The sequence below is a fragment of the Xyrauchen texanus genome, chromosome 7, assembly GCF_025860055.1.
Source record: "Xyrauchen texanus isolate HMW12.3.18 chromosome 7, RBS_HiC_50CHRs, whole genome shotgun sequence".
NCBI classification, from domain to species: domain Eukaryota; kingdom Metazoa; phylum Chordata; class Actinopteri; order Cypriniformes; family Catostomidae; genus Xyrauchen; species Xyrauchen texanus.
The window spans coordinates 6,038,246-6,055,185 of NC_068282.1; the positions used below are offsets into that span (position 1 = coordinate 6,038,246).

A 16,940-nucleotide genomic window follows, 5' to 3' on the forward strand; every position below is an offset into this window, starting at 1 on the left:
GCAACAGCATCCAGCCGTCATCAACTGTGCAAACCGGAGCGCACGTTTAAGCTTTTCTGGCGATAGTATAGTTACACTGCTTTGCTAAACATGAATCATACCATTTAGCTGAGCATTTTATAGTCTCTTTTTCAACCAAAGCTATTTATATAAAATTGCTTGGTTGTGTGGAGTGTGGTCAAATCTACAGATGTAAAAATGATCGCCTCAGTTGTGACAGAAATGTGACAACATGTGACACAAAAGCAATCGATTATAAAAACTGAACGCTCAAAGAAAACAGGATGAAAACGTTGCTTTTATTCACTATTCTTGAAGTGTCAATCGATCGGGTCTCATCTGTTCAGGGTCTATAGGGCTTGGAAAAAAATGATAACCTAAAACTGAACCTGCAAATATCCAGATTATATTTGGTTCTATACAGCTGTGAGTCAGTCCTCTCAATCACGAACAGCATCAACTCAAATTCACAATATTTGCAGGACAATTTTTTTCCTCACTGAATAGGATGATACTTTAAAGAGAAAATGGAAGCATAGACATTTTATCTCTTTTTTTATCCAAAAAGAAAATTTAATTTAAATGCATTCTTAAGTAAATATGACATTTTATATGACCTTTGTTTTCATATGTGGGTTGATATTGTGAGAGGGCTTTAGCAAGCCCTCTCAGCAATCTGAGACATGTTTGTTCTTCAGCCAGATCTTATGAAAGAATTTATGGTCATTATGACCTTAAACAATTATAATTAAATATGCAGTATACCCTGTGACTATTTAAATATGAATAAATGCACAGTATTAAAGGTGGTGTGTAATTTCTGCGCAACTAGTGGCACCAAACGGAATTACAAAAATAAAGTATGTTTTAAAACAACCTTTGCCAGCACCCCTCAGACTCATCATGCCCTTTCGCGTAAGCAATTTCTGAGAAAGACTGTTGATATTTGAACACAACAGTCAAACAAACACAACCCTCTCTTCAGTGCTCCTTCAGAAGCTCTGTCCCCCAAATTCATGCACACCCATTGCCAGTGCTGTGTGATTGCAACAGTATTGTGTGGATCAGTCTGATCCACTTTGTTTATTTTCCCATTTACAGAGCCAGGGCTGTACACAAACATCAGATTTTTTTTCAGTGCACACACAGACCGGACAGCTAGCGGATTGTGAAGAGATATTCGTGGAATTTGACAAAAAGTGTATTGGATTCAAATTACACAATTTTTAAGGAGGTTTTTCTTGCACTGAAAGTGTTAGCTAAGATAAATACTGGAAAGTAGTTGATGAGCCCTGGTCTATGGGTTAAATTAATGGGATTTTTACTTCCGGAACCATACTGTTGCACTCTATGGAGCCAGGTTGGGGGGGAGGGGCTAAAAAAATAACAGGGCTTGGTGATGTCAGCCAAAACGGAAAGTAGTTTCAGAGGCGGAGCAATATATTTACTTGATAAAAGATTACTATTTTTGTATTTTATTTAGAATAACATGCACCAATCAAACATATGTAATAAGATCAGGAACGTGTATTAAGGAATATTCTGGGTTCAATACAACTTAAGATCAATCGACAGCATTTGTGGCATAATATTGATTAACACAAAAATTAATTTTATAAAAAGAACTTTTCTAAAAAAAAATAAAAAAAAGCATAAATCTGGGTTCCAGTGAGGCATTTACAATGGAAGTGAGTGGGGCCAATCCATAAACGTTAAAATATTGTTTCAAAGCTATAGCAACAAGATGTAAACAATATGGGAGTTAACATGATTAGTGTGATAAAATCACTTACCAAATTTCAGGGCTGTTTAGAGGCATAGGCGAACTAGGCAGTTGCCTAGGGCACCACCTGCTGGAAGGGTGACAAAGAGGAGGCCTCTGCCATACAACTTTAAAGCCAAATAATACACAAGTTTTATCAGAAGAATTAATGTTGGTGCTTTTAAAAATATATAAGCTTCACATTTCTGCCTTTAACTCTTTCCCCGCCAAACACAGAATTTTCCGTGTTTTATGAAAAAACGCTTCCCCGCCAAACACGGAATTTTCCGGGTTTCCGTGTTTTAGGTGTTATACGGTAAGGAAGACCCCTGCGCAAAGAAACAGACTGCGATCGTCTCAAACATGAAGAAGTGGAGTATGAGAAGCTCAAAATATCAGACATAAACATGCCTTTTTCTCAGCTTTTTGTCTGAAATGTTGTTTTTTGACAAAACCTACCTCTGTTCAAGTCGCAATAAAAAAAGAACAAATGAAGATAAAATAAAATCGTTTTTTTTTGCCTAAAAGCAGAGGCTCTTTATTGTGATATATAGCATCTTCATATATTCATGGAAGAAAATATTCTGCGGGCCATTAAATTTTAGCGAAAATCGTCAAAAACCCTGGCGGTGGCTGGCAACTTTTTTTTTAAAACGCTGGCGGGGAAAGGGTTAAACCCTCTAAAAATGGACCCAATTCACTTCTATTCTAAGTGCCCCACTGTAACATAAATTTTTGCTTTTTTTTAAAGAAAAGGACTGACAAGTCAAAAAAAAATGTTTTTTGTGGTAATCAACATTATGCAACAAATGCTGTCAATTGAGCTTAACTTGTATTGAACCCGGAATATTCCTTTAAGTAAATGGGGTCAATTTTGATTTAGTGTTGACTTTAAAGACTAGACCTACTTTTATGAGACATATCATAGACTGTTTCACTCTCAAGCAAAAGTGCAAGAATTAAATTTAGACAAATGTATTCTTTTTTTTTTTCCTTTGCCAAGGGCACTACAGTAAGCATATCTCCAAATCAGGTCTAAGGCAACAATCCAAAGCTAGTATCAACGAGAGACTACTCACTGCATGACTCATGAGGTATAATGCTATGGTAGCGAGTCGAAAGAAGACATGACTGATATAAGAGTGCGAGACTATGAAGTGAGACGAACAAAATACCCGAGTTGGAAGAGACATATTCATCTTCAACTGTTAGCCGCACTACCCCACTATTCGATATTATCCTGCTTGAGCATAAAAACAGACACTTCTTTACGGTTGGCCAGACATAGTGACACAACTAACACATTCGACTAGTACTCCAAAGACGTCTGCTGTTAATTTTACCACACCTCAACCAAACCAAACTACAATATATTCAAATCCCCATGAAAACAGTCACTGCTTTTGAGTGATGATGATTGAAGCTTTTATATTAATCAGAGGAAGCAGAAAGCAGCCAGAGATGGGATGATACAATCTATATAATATAGAATAATCTGATAGATTCATATCTGAGAACAGAATGTGCATAGTTAACTGGATTATCGCGGTCTTTGAGACTATTTAGATTTTTAGATATTGACATGGAAATCTGTTTTTCCACCATTTTCAACAAAAAACAAGAACCTTTATTTTTCCCAAGCATAACGAGTAAATGGCATGTATAGATATCAGTTTATTTGCATAGGAAAATTCATCAAATAGACAAAACCACAAATCTTTTCAATTGGAATTTTAAAATTAGGTTGTTAAATGGTAATGTAAGAGCTGACTATTGAGTAAATTCCCAAATTTAGATAACAGAGAGGTGTTTTTGTTTACCAGGGGTGGCTTATGTTGTACTGCATTGATTGGAACAACCAAAGCCAATAAGAGACATTAAAATAAAGACGTCATAATTTCAATATGCCACTTCTTGTTATTATTCTTTTACGTCTACGCTTCAAAATTTTAATATTATGTACAAATGTCATATTTGCACTGGAATGCAACTAATGGTATTGATATGTAATCCTATTGTGTAATATATCAGTAAAAATCCATATACATTGATTTCCTGGTGCTATTATGTTAAAGCATACAAAGCCTTTTGCTATAAGTCACTCTTATGAATGAAACAAAGAAATGGAGGGGTGAAATGCTTCTGGCATGAGATGGGCAATATCAGCTTAAAGACCCAAGTCTGCGTATTCTTCACTTTTTAGGTCATCATTATTCTTTCACAACATAAATTTACAGGAGGTCACCAAGTGGTGCATATCGGTTGCCACAAAGAGCTTCGATTTTACACTCAGTTATGCAATAACATCAATGTTTTTATATTAAAATGATGTCAATTTCATTTATAGGTTGTGTTCTTCATGTAGTGCACCCCTAATAACCTACTTATCTAATTATCCATTTATTTACATAATAGATTTTTGTACTTCCAACCAAATTCTACCAGTTAGATTTATCAATAAAAATGGTAAAACAACAAAATAAATGGAAGGATCTCTAATCAGCATTGCCCATTGCTGACAACAAAGCTGAATCTAGCAGAACTGTTTTTACGAGCACTGGCTCACTACTCAAAAGCCTCCTTGCCTTTCCCATCAATTATGGAGGAACCTATATTTGGAACACACAAAAACAGCAGTTTGTTCTCTTCACATCTAACCAACGTGGTTGTAAATGCAACCCCTAAAAGAATAATATCGTTCACAATTTTTGGGTCTGTAAAGAAATACATTTTGGTAGCTAATGAACATATAAACTGAAGGTCTTTGTCCTATTTGTGCTTGAACAGCATCATATGTATCATTGCCCATCTTACAATCCCATTGCATTGAGCACGAAGGCTGAACATGATGCCTTCAGAGACATATATATATATATATATATATATAGTGGGATTATATGAGAATGCATGAGGAGTGAGTGGCGCAATGAAATTATCCCATTACTGGCAACCTGATAATGGCATATGTGTGCTGTATTTCCAGGAAGAGCTAACATCAAACACTTAATGCCTGCCTGGGACCAAATATAATGCGAGATGGGGCAGAGAAATAATAAGCATATATTCACATGTGGATGGTTGCATTGTTATTGTTGGAGTTGTGCACTGCCTGCAATGTCACAAATAATTATACAATAAATAAAGTGCCACTATTTTTGGATGTGAAACATTTTGTTCAGATGTGAATGGTTAGGGTGCATTGTTTTGGTTGCAGTTGTGCTCTACCTGTATTATCATGCTTCTTTAGCCTACTGTTTTCATATACGGTATTATTTTCAAAATAACAAATACAGTGAAAACTGGCTAAAGTTCAAAACGATTAGAACGTTTAATTACAGTATATAATAGGGATGTGCATTTGGACGTCTCTATAATTTATTTATCAGTAAATCATAATTTATTCATTATTTTAAACCCACCTCATCTTATTTGAGTATATTATAATTGGTATTTGCAACCCAAAACCTGTGCGTTAAAGATCAACCTGGGCTAATGTATCAATATGCTCAATTCTTGAACAGTTCCCTTATGCGCGCAGCCAGCGGAGGTGAGGATGGTGGACATAAACACGAACGTACCTCAACGATGAAGGTCCTCTCTTCTCCACAAACAGACACGACCAAGAAAAGAATATGGAAATAACATGTTTTCCAACAGAACCCCGGGTGTCCCGTCTTTCTCCCCCTGGCTCCCACCCCCGCCATGACTTTCCCCAAATTCCCCCCACTGTCCACCGTTGATTTCCAGGCTTGTGTCCAATGGTGTGGTCTTTATTCTTTCAAAAAAGAAAGAGGGTCATTTATTCCTGTAAATGCTTCTTTCCAAACTAGCGTTAAATTGGCGATGCCATTATGATTCTGCGTTGCGTCTTCTGAAGGTGGTGCGTTAAAATGATGCTGCGCTGTTGATGCGCTCCAGCGAATGCAGCTCCACGCGGTCACAATCTAGCGAGCGTTGGGAAGTCCGAGTCATTTAGAGAATCGGTTCTTTTGAACTGTTCATTCGAAGGTAAGTGGTTAAGGTTAATAACGTGTTTACCGCCTGGTCGTGTTTTGGTGTTCGTGTCACGTTTGTAACGCAGTTTCAAAACGCTCCTTTCTGAAATATTCGACGAATAAGACGCTTTGTTTGGGCTTCTCATGTCACACACGTTACAGTATTGCACCTGAAGTTTCCCATAGAGAAATGAGGAAACTACAACGTTGAGCCTTTCCAACTACAACAACCAAATAACCTGTGTTTTAACAACATATCCAGTTTTATTTAGAATTTTTGACTTACAGTAGGCCTACAGTTCAAGAACAACGCACACCAAATGAGAGCTCAATTCAGAACAGAACAATTCCTCGATTCGTTCCGATGGATTCATTCAAATGAAACGATTCAAATAATTCATTTGCGTATCGGACAACACACTCCAGCAGCGCTGAGCTTCCCTCCATACCCAGAGACAAAACCTGGTTGGACCACTGTAATGGTGGTCTGATATACAATACTGTATATTCTCAAATAGTGACCTTTAAACGTACTATAGTGTAGCCAACAAGACAAAGGGCAACTAATAGGCCTATGCCTAATAAAGTAAATATGGCCGCTTTTAAACTCAACACCAAAAACACTAATACAAAAGTACCATAGTACAACCATGTGTTTTTGGACCTGTCCCATGGTAATACCATGGTATTTTTGAGGTACCTTGATAGAAATGCAGGCCTTTATGAACACTGTAATAATTTAGAATCATGGTATATATAAAATGACTATGGTATTAGCATCTAATACCATTATTGTACCATAGAATATGAAGGTAAAATAGTGCCTAAATGATTTGCATGTGCAGAGTTAGATTTGTGTAAGCGGAAGTCAAATTGCAAGCGTCAAAATATATTGCATGCGCACAGAACATTTTGTAAAGGTGTAAATCAAGTTGCAAGCGTAAGAAACAAATATTAGCGATACTTTAATGCTTTGCAAATGTGTAATTCATGTGTTTTGAATCTGTAATTACGGATTAACATAAAGTAAAATTGGTCTGCATTCTTCTGACTACACTTTTGTTACTGTTTTTGCAATGCTAAAACATTGCATATCTGCAATCAGCAATATGCAAGCAAGGGTGTCATGAACAGCTAAATTGATTTTCCTCGTAGAATCAGTCTGTATGTGAAAATAAACTACTGCAAATGTGTAAATGACTTGTGTTTGTGGCATAAATATTTTCCAGAAATAATCCGATATACACGGCTCTGTCTTCCCTTTTGTTGTGCTCACACTTTTTGCACAAATTTCTCACTGAAAAGAGTTATGCAAGCACAAAGGGAGGGTGGGTCTATCTGCTTCTAGTAACCAATCAAATTAGGTTTTCCTTGACCAGTCTACTCTGACCTGATTGGATTAATAACGCGACAGACCGCTTGTTATTCATATGGCTAAGCCTCATTCCTCTGGGTATCTCTCCTGTCTTAAATATTAATACATACACGTTATTTTATTGTGTAAAGTTGAGCATACATCGTTTATTGATATAAAAATGATTCTCAATCTGGTGTTTGCCCCAAAATAGAGAGTACAGTACAAAATATTTTATCAATCCTCATATTTTGATTCATTAAGTTTTCTTTAAGTATCATTATGTAAAAATAGTATAGATTATCTTAATTAAATGCATATAACATCAAATAAACAAGAGTTAGGTCAGAGGTAATGGGAAAATGCGAACATAATCAGATTAAATGGCCTAAAAAAATATATAATACATGATTGCAGTCATGTAATTTGTAATCAGTACCTGATTGCAATTCCGAAGTAATCTACCCAGCACTGATTAAAAATAGCTATGCGGCATAAGATGCAAATTAGATAACATGATTTATGTATATTAGGCTTACTAATCTCACTCTCATCATGGCCATTTTTATGCACACTTCATCTGCAAAACTTGAGATAAAAATGACTGTTATTCGTAATTTGATTGTTGTCAATTGTAGTGGACTTGATTTCCATATTGTTAGAGTGTTATTCAGGGTATTCAACATGAAAGGTGATGTGGAAATGCAAATTACACGATGAATCATGTTTGATTACCTTTGAAACAGTGCTGCTGTAAATTACGTCCCTCTAAGCAATAAAGTGAAATGCAGTGGCGGCAATCTTGGAGGCCAATGGGTGATCAGGGATCACAGCACGTTTTGTGACCAAGAGAAGGGTCTTGGCAGTGAAGAATCGGAAGTCATAGAGACAGGCGGTGTGGCTGGATGCACTACGAGGCATCATATCTGGGTCACAGTGTGCAGATCCTATGCCAGGCTTGGAGATGCTCGAATCTGCACAGACTACGATGGGATGGAGGCCAGGGCTTCCAAGATGAGCAGCAGGGGAGGACTGATTTCTAACAGTCTCTCCATCTGGAGCTGTGTTGAAGCCTGTCAGACACACACACACTTTAAAGACAAGACCAAAAAAATTTAACATACCTCATATACACAGTAAAACATCACAAATCACACACAGTCCACTCATTTAGACTCACTAGAGACACTAAAATAGAGTATACACACTTTGGCTCTGTAGTGCTTTTTTTAATTGTTCTGTTTAAGCGTACATCTAAGACAAACAATGGATGACAGGGCGGAAAGGGGTGGTAGGAAAGCATGTTTGACCTTCCCCAAAGTTGCTGTAGAACCTTAGATCTTTATCTACTTCTCCCAGTGCAAATGCACACAAATAGACACACGGTATGTTTCACCAGATATCAACATGTGGGGTGAGAAACATTTGAATTTGATGCTAGTTGCAATAATCATGGTCAAACAAGACAGGAAATCACACACTCTTTCAGCTACAAAACTAGAAGCATAATGCATGTGTGTGTTTGTACGAGATAGTAGAATAGATGAGAACTAGAGAACTAAAGTGGTTAAACATTATACATGCATAAGACCTTTGTATGATAATTCTAGTCAAGCTCATAAGGCCATAGAGTTTATATGAATAGTTTTAAGGCTTTAAGTACATTTTTGTATATTTTCAGATTACCGGCATCAGTTGTTAACCGTGTCCGCTTGGCCGATTTGTATTAAATATTGTGTAAAATTTGTGTCCAGAAATTTCCTGTACATCTCACTTGTACATGTACAGTACATGAAATTAAATAGTATGCATTGATCATTGAAAAATACATATCGTTCTACCACTAAATAATATAATATAAATATTCACATAATTCCAGAAAACATATATCCATAATATTTTATATCTGTGCTATTAGTCATAGAAATAGCGTGTTTACTTGTGAAAACACAAAGTCTTTATGGAGTGCCCATAAAACACTGTGCCACCTTGGCAATGGACAGCAAGTCTCAGACAAGTCGACCAACACATTTCACCCACTCACCATCCAATGGTTGGCATTTGTAAACAGCATCAGCAGAGAGAGACCTCTTCAACCATCTGTCTCTCACTCCCACGTCTCACCTTTTTACTTATGTAGATCCAACAATTAGCGCTTCATTGCAGGTCATGTCCAACACGTCTATTCTGATTTGTGGAAAATGTAAACATTTCTTTGTAGAACTCTAAAAAGCTGATTTGCTGTAAGCAAGTGAGCACTGAATATTTTAAAACCTCTTCAACTCTCCGGACCCACAGGCGGGTCCAAAAGGGGGCGCTATGATGCAAAACAAATTACGCTTAAAATGTTCAAGTCTCCAAATACAGGTGAAACTCGAAAAATTAGAATATCGTGCAAAAGTTCATTAATTTCAGTAATTCAACTTAAAAGGTGAAACTAATATATTATATAGACTCATTACAAGCAAAGTAAGATATTTCAAGCCTTTATTTGATATAATTTTGATGATTATGGCTTACAGCTTATGAAAACCCCAAATTCAGAATCTCAGAAAATTAGAATATTGTGAAAAGGTTCAGTATTGTAGGCTCAAAGTGTCACACTCTAATCAGCTAAACACCTGCAAAGGGTTCCTGAGCCTTTAAATGGTCTCTCAGTCTGGTTCAGTTGAATTCACAATCATGGGGTCATTCACTGCTGACCTGACAGTTGTGCAGAAAACCATCATTGACACCCTCCACAAGGAGGGAAAGCCTCAAAAGGTAATTGCAAAAGAAGTTGGATGTTCTCAAAGTGCTGTATCAAAGCACATTAATAGAAAGTTAAGTGGAAGGGAAAAGTGTGGAAGAAAAAGGTGCACAAGCAGCAGGGATGACCGTGAGCCTGGAGAGGATTGTCAGGAAAAGGCAATTCAAATGTGTGGGGAGCTTCACAAGGAGTGGACTGAGGCTGGAGTTACTGCATCAAGAGCCACCACACACAGACGGGTCCTGGACATGGGCTTCAAATGTCAAACGTCTTACCTAGGCTAAAGAAAAAAGAACTGGTCTGTTGCTCAGTGGTCCAAAGTCCTCTTTTCTGATGAGAGCAAATTTTGCATCTCATTTGGAAACCAAGGTCCCAGAGTCTGGAGGAAGAATGGAGAGGCACACAATCCAAGATGCTTGAAGTCCAGTGTGAAGTTTCCACAGTCTGTGTTGGTTTGGGGAGCCATGTCATCGGCTGGTGTTGGTCCACTGTGCTTTATTAAGTCCAGAGTCAACGCAGCCGTCTACCTGCGTTGACTTCATTTTCCAGCAGGACTTGGCACCTGCCCACACTGCCAAATGTACCAAAACCTAGTTCAATGACCATGGTATTACTGTGCTTGATTGGCCAGCAAACTCGCCTGACCTGAACCCCATAGAGAATCTATGGGGCATTGCCAAGAGAAAGATGAGAGACATGAGACCAAACAATGCAGAAGAGCTGAAGGCCGCTATTGAAGCATCTTGGTCTTCCATAACACCTCAGCAGTGCCACAGGCTGATAGCATCCATGCCACGCCGCATTGAGGCAGTAATTAATGCAAAAGGGGCCCAAACCAAGTACTGAGTACATATGCATGATTATACTTTTCAGAGGGCCGACATGTCTGTATTTAAAATCCTTTTTTTAATTGATTTCATGTAATATTCTAATTTTCTGAGATTCTGAATTTGGGGTTTTCATAAGCTGTAAGCCATAATCATCAAAATTATATCAAATAAAGGCTTGAAATATCTTACTTTGCTTGTAATGAGTCTATATAATATATTAGTTTCACCTTTTAAGTTGAATTACTGAAATTAATGAACTTTTGCATGATATTCTAATTTTTCGAGTTTCACCTGTACATACGTTAGGCATATGAGGTATCGTTTTAAAACTTAAAAAGCTTTTCACACCATCACTTCTGCATTTTTGTTACATAAAATAACAACATAAGGTCTGTAAACATTTACTTTGCAAATCAGCGCCACCTAGAGGTCATTGGTAGAAATATGAATATGTATATAAGTCTTTCAAATAGCACTTAAATAGACAAATCATATATCAAATGAAAGCTCTCATTCTCAGGAATGCATCTGTACAATCGGATTATTGCTGCCCTAATACTACAGTTTGAAAGATTTTCAAAAGCATCACAAATGGAAATATGATTTCTTTAAGATATCAAATACAAACATCTCATTTATGCACTGATCACTGCTGCTGTAAGCTCCAAACATAAAAAAAACGTTATATCTGCTCTTACCTTAGGCAAATTTTCTAAAATATTTGACATTTTTAGTGGTCTGGGGCATGCTTGTGTGAACAATCCAATGTTATATCTTACATGTCCAGAACAAAATATTCGGTCCAGCAGGAAAAGCATGCTAAACAAATCATCAGAAATAGATGTTATTGACTATTGATGCTCAAATCATCAGGGGATGATCTAAGTTTTGTAATGACACCTACATTGAGCTTCTAGTCCACTCAGAGGCCGAGATATTCATTGAAACAATGGGGGTGGTGCATGAACTGAAAATTAGACTAAATATCTATGGACGAGTACATCTGTGAGGGCTAAAATGCGTTAGAGCGCCACCTACATTTCAGATCGGCATTTTGTGATGGAATGTGATATAGGAAAAAAAAAATTCTAGTACTTTCTGCCATCTAGTGAAATAAATTTTTGGAGGGAGAACCAGAATAGCATTCTTACAATTTTATGACAAAAATAAAAAAAAATAAAATTATATTTTCCTCATAAGATTGTAAACATATACAATATAATTTATGAATAATTGGAGTCTTTTTTTATAATTGTAGGGGGACCAGAAATGAATGTGAGCCACAAACTTTGTCCTCCAATTTAGAGGCTGTCCATCTGCACATTGGAACATATGCTACAACACTTTTGAAATGGTTTGTTAATGAGCATGCAGCACGTGGAACCGTATTATATTTACTGTTCCTCATACAGCCAATCATTGTCCAATCTTTTTCGCCTCATTCGTGAATGAATCAGCATTTCTGAACAAATCGTTTAAGTGAACGAATCGTTCTCGATCACTTCCATTGCTTCAGTTCTGAACTACTTTTCGTCCATACTATGCAAGTCAATGGGGTCCAAACTTTCAAGCAACAAAAAGGACATAAAAGCAGCATGAAGGTAATCCATATGACTCGAAACAGACCAAAATGTACCAAATTTTTTACATGTACAGCGTGCGCACACTGTGCATTCATCAAGCATGAGGAAGTGTAATCAAGCTTCAAATCACGATCACACACAAGAGACTGCAGATGTCAAGATGTATAGTGAAAAGTTACATTTTCTCAAATCCGATTGGATTGCTTGAGAAATCATGGATAAAACTCCTCGAGATGTATGAATGACCTTTATGTGCTTTTTGGAGCTTGTAAGTATTGGTCCCCATTGACTTGCATTGTATGAATCAGATCTCCATCAAAATGTCTTTGTTTGTGTTCCGCAAAAAAATAAGCAGTTTATACAGGTTTTAGAAAATGATGACAGAATTATTGGTGAACTGTTCCTTTAACAAATCAGTAGAACTTACACATAAAGATGCATATTTATCGGCACCTACAGCTGTAATCTGCAGAAATGCTAAATGAACAAATCAGTGCATGAATCTTTTTCAGAGACAAAAGACTCAAGTCACTGGGATGACACACAATCCCCTCCATTGTAAAACACAGTAATCTCACACCCCCCTTGAAAACCACTGTAATGTATTATATTACATTATATTATATTATACAAGACACAACAGAGGTTTTTGTAATAGTGTATTCGTCCAGGATGTATCATCATTATTTATCGTGGATATAAGAAGGCCTTTTCAAACAGCAAAACTCTAAATAACAAAGGTGTTGTTTGTGTCCTCATTAGCATGATTTTCTTGTAATACTGTACCATTTAGAAGAAAAAAAAGGTTACCACTGGTATCACTGCTGACATTTAAGAAAGACCATAATTATCCTGAAAGGGCAGTAAAACATATAATGCAGTTTCAGAACCAGTCATGATAGAATAAAACAGAAAGGGTCCACTAAAGGCAGCACTTGCATTCCTCTTCCAAAGACGGTTGGTATGAACAACATTATCCTCTTTTGATGTGAGTGTTCAACATTAGTCAACAAATCAAAGATATGATTATATATAATCCTTAGGATGCACAAAATGATCACTGTTTATGCTATTGCCAATTTCTTTAAGAACTTTTCATCCATGAAGGGTCTCTAATCAAGTGCTAATCTTCATTTTGTTAAGATCATAAAGGTTTCTTATTGAGACAAATTAGTCTTTTAGATCCAAAATCTTCCAAGATCTTCAATTCAAGAACCACATAATGTTTCTATGCAAAATGAACAACATGCATTAAAAACCTGTTTAAAAGATTTTGAACTTTTTAATGTCACATAAATTAAGTTAGACTTAAAAAATAATCATTTTAAGATATACACATTTCTATCGGGAAGACATGCAGGCTTCAGTGAGGTTTAAGATGCCATTTATTTGATGAATGTAAAACAGAAACGTAATGTCTCTCTTTGGCGTCCGATGTAGTTGTACTTGGAACCATCATATCCTGCCGGAGAGGGACACCATATCCTGCGAGGAGCCTACCCCCATGCGGGACGGGGCTCAACTGGTGGTGGTGGGGTGGTGGAGGTTGCCGTGTTAGCACACTGAAACAGCAATGTGATAAATTGTGAGTAGACTTATAAAGCAATGGCTTACATGCGATTGACTAGGAGTTGCCCAACTAATGATGTGATGTACAGCTGCTAGTCTTCCCGCTAGAACTACGCTGTGCTTCCATATCTATTTCATAAGAAAATTCCATCAAATTGAGCTGAGCACTCTTTAATAAAAAACTAAATATTTTAAGTTTTATTAACTTAATTTAGTTAAACATTAAACAATTCAGTTTAAGTGAATTTAGTTATGAAATTTAAATGCGTAAATCTTAAAATTATTTTTCTTAGAAGTATAGAATACAGTAGATAAAAACAAAACAGCTTCTTGTTGTAAATAAAGTTGAACTTTGCTTGAACTTTTATTTTGTGGTCAGTTTTCAATGCTTCCTCATAATGAAAAATGTACAGTGGAGGAATCTGATTAGTCTAAATAACAGCTAAATAATCTTTCCCCAAAGGCATGTATAGGTAATGAGAGACATGACTCAACAAGTCAAATGGCATCAGTCAACTAAATCAGGACCCTTGCTTCTTGATGCACTTCAAAAACTTAACATTGTTTGTGCGATGACGAACCTGACCCTGGTTCAGGAGTTAAACACATTACTTGAATCATCTTTAGTCTGTGAGACATTTAACTGATTTTATGTTCCAAAACATTTGGAGTGAAAAATAATCAAACACATTTTTTCTTCCTGTTTTCATCTTGGTCTCTAAAGGTCACTGGAAGCCAAAAAGCTGTCCATCATACCAAATCAAAAGTGATATCTACAATTCTTATGTTTTTTTAGTTTTTTTTTATGTTTTCTCTTATCGGGGTTATAGTTCAGCAGGAAAATCAGATGTTGTTTGCACACATGGTATGTTTGTTTGAGTCTGAACCAGTGTTTGATTGTCTCACCTCACCTTGTCTGATACAATCTGAGCTTTCACACTATTCTGTTGTATTCTGTTGATCTGGTTCTGAACCGCATTGCATTTACACTTGCAATCATCAGTGTGAGCGCTGTTTACCCGTGTCATAATGCCATAAAATGTGGCATCACAAATGTTTCAAAAGAGACCACTTTTCACAATCCAGACCATTACTGATGCATAAAATCAAGTCTTACCCTATAATTTTTGTTTCGCTAAAAATACTTCACATTATGGAAGTAAAATGGGTTGTGGACTTTACATTTTCAATCTTATTAAGACAAAATGTAAAATACTTTTCACCCAGTAAATGGTGAACAAAACTTTGAAGCTCCAAAAAGCACATAAAGGCAGCATAAAAGTAATCCATAAAACTCCAGTGGTTTAATCCTTGTGTAACAAGTGCCCTCAATGTGGGTTGGAGCAATGGACCAGTTTCTAGGTTAGTAGAGAACAGAATAAATTCCTGGTAGTAAATAAATCACACCACAAGTAAGGAAGATTTCTCAAGAAAATTATATTGTGATTGGACAGACATATAAACAACATAAATCAGATCTTATAAATAAAACAATAAAATATATACCAAAAGAAATAATTCTCAGTGTTGTCTCTGGTTTTTGCCTCTTATTCTCTTTTTCAGTTGTATTTCCTTTTTTTCTTTTACAATTGAATCTATATTATTTTCTTTACCTCTGTTCAGACATAGATTATAGCACAATTCTTATTTGATTTCACCTTACTTTGGAAACTTCTAGATTTACGTATCTTTAATTTAGAATTAAAGGGTTTGACACTATTTAAATCTAGTTTTAAACCTTCTATATTGTTTTGACAAACCAAATAATTTCTCAAACAAAACAATAAAATATCAGATAACCACAATTCAATTTCAATTTAAACTCAGATCACATGAAATGATAAAAGGAAAAAACAAAACGAAACCAAAATTCACATCTGTCTCACATTCAATAGTATTCAATGAACAATACCCGTATTAGAACTATTTGTATAAATTGTCTTCTGAATATTATCCAGAAAGTGCTTTAATAAAGTCCCGTGGGTGAGTGAAATCAGATCAATCCTACCAGTTCAGGGTGGAAAAAGAATGTCTTCCCGCTTGGAAAAAGGTGATGTCGATAATGCAACGAAAAGGTCCTCGTATACAACAAAAAGTCTCGTCCCAGGCTCAGATATCAGCATTCAACGATATGGGTGGCTCGCCATCTCAAATCCATGAGAGAAATTTCCATCTCAAACAATAAACCTGACCTGTTTTACCAAAACAGCGTCATTAACATTCAATACTATTTCTTAATAACTTTTAAATCTTTAAACATCTATCTCAACTTTTATGACAACATGTTACCTTGACATTCTGAGAATGTGAAAATTAATATTCATTTATGGCTAAGCAGAATATGTCACTTAACAGTTCGAAATACACCATATTAACATTCAGAAAATATGTAAACCGATCTCTACAGCATACATAATATGCATAGTAACATAAAATACATCTTTCAAAGAAAAGAAAATACAATTAAACTCACCAAATCCTGAGTTTTCACAGTTTGTTAAACACTTCAGATTTCCGAGAAGATTCACAATCGTCAAACATCCACGATTAAATGAGCAATCATCACTCTAAAACGATTTGTCATCATTAACCATTAAGTATTATAAGGCTGTTTATAATAATTTTAAATGATTTTCAACAATATGCACCTTTTTAATCCCGTCTGCATCAATCTCATCTCGTGTTCGGCGCGTCTCTCACACTTCCGCAAATCATCAGCTTGCGTCATACACAACGTGCGTGCTTACGTGTAATACGTCACATGTTCTGCGCTCAATTATTATACTTATTATTTTTATTTTGCACCACATTTAACATGGGTTACACCTGTCTTTTGAAGATGTTGGTAGGAAGTGTAATTGATCTTGAAATCATGATCACCAAGGAGACTGCTGATGTCAAGATCGAAAGTTAAAAAGGGGGTATATTTTGGTTGGTTCTCACCCAAACCCGATCGGATTGCTTCAGAAGATATGGATCAAACCACTGGCATTATTTGGATTGCTTTTATGCTGCCTTTATGTGCTCTTTAGAGCTTCAAGGTTTTTTTGCCACCATTCACTTGCATTGTTTGGATCTACAGAGCTGAGATATTCTCC

The 16,940-nt window shown here is 36.2% G+C and overlaps 1 protein-coding gene across 1 annotated transcript in view; it reads right to left on the bottom strand.

The window, feature by feature from the left end:
- The window catches only part of LOC127646842 (matrix metalloproteinase-24-like), a 45,612-nt gene extending 40,146 nt beyond the window's left edge, over positions 1–5,466 (bottom strand). Inside the window, exon 1 of the mRNA XM_052130750.1 lies at positions 5,341–5,466. Coding sequence (XP_051986710.1) covers positions 5,341–5,466 — 126 coding nt within the window. The remainder of the gene's footprint in view (positions 1–5,340) is intronic.
- Between the last annotated feature and the right edge of the window lie 11,474 nt (positions 5,467–16,940).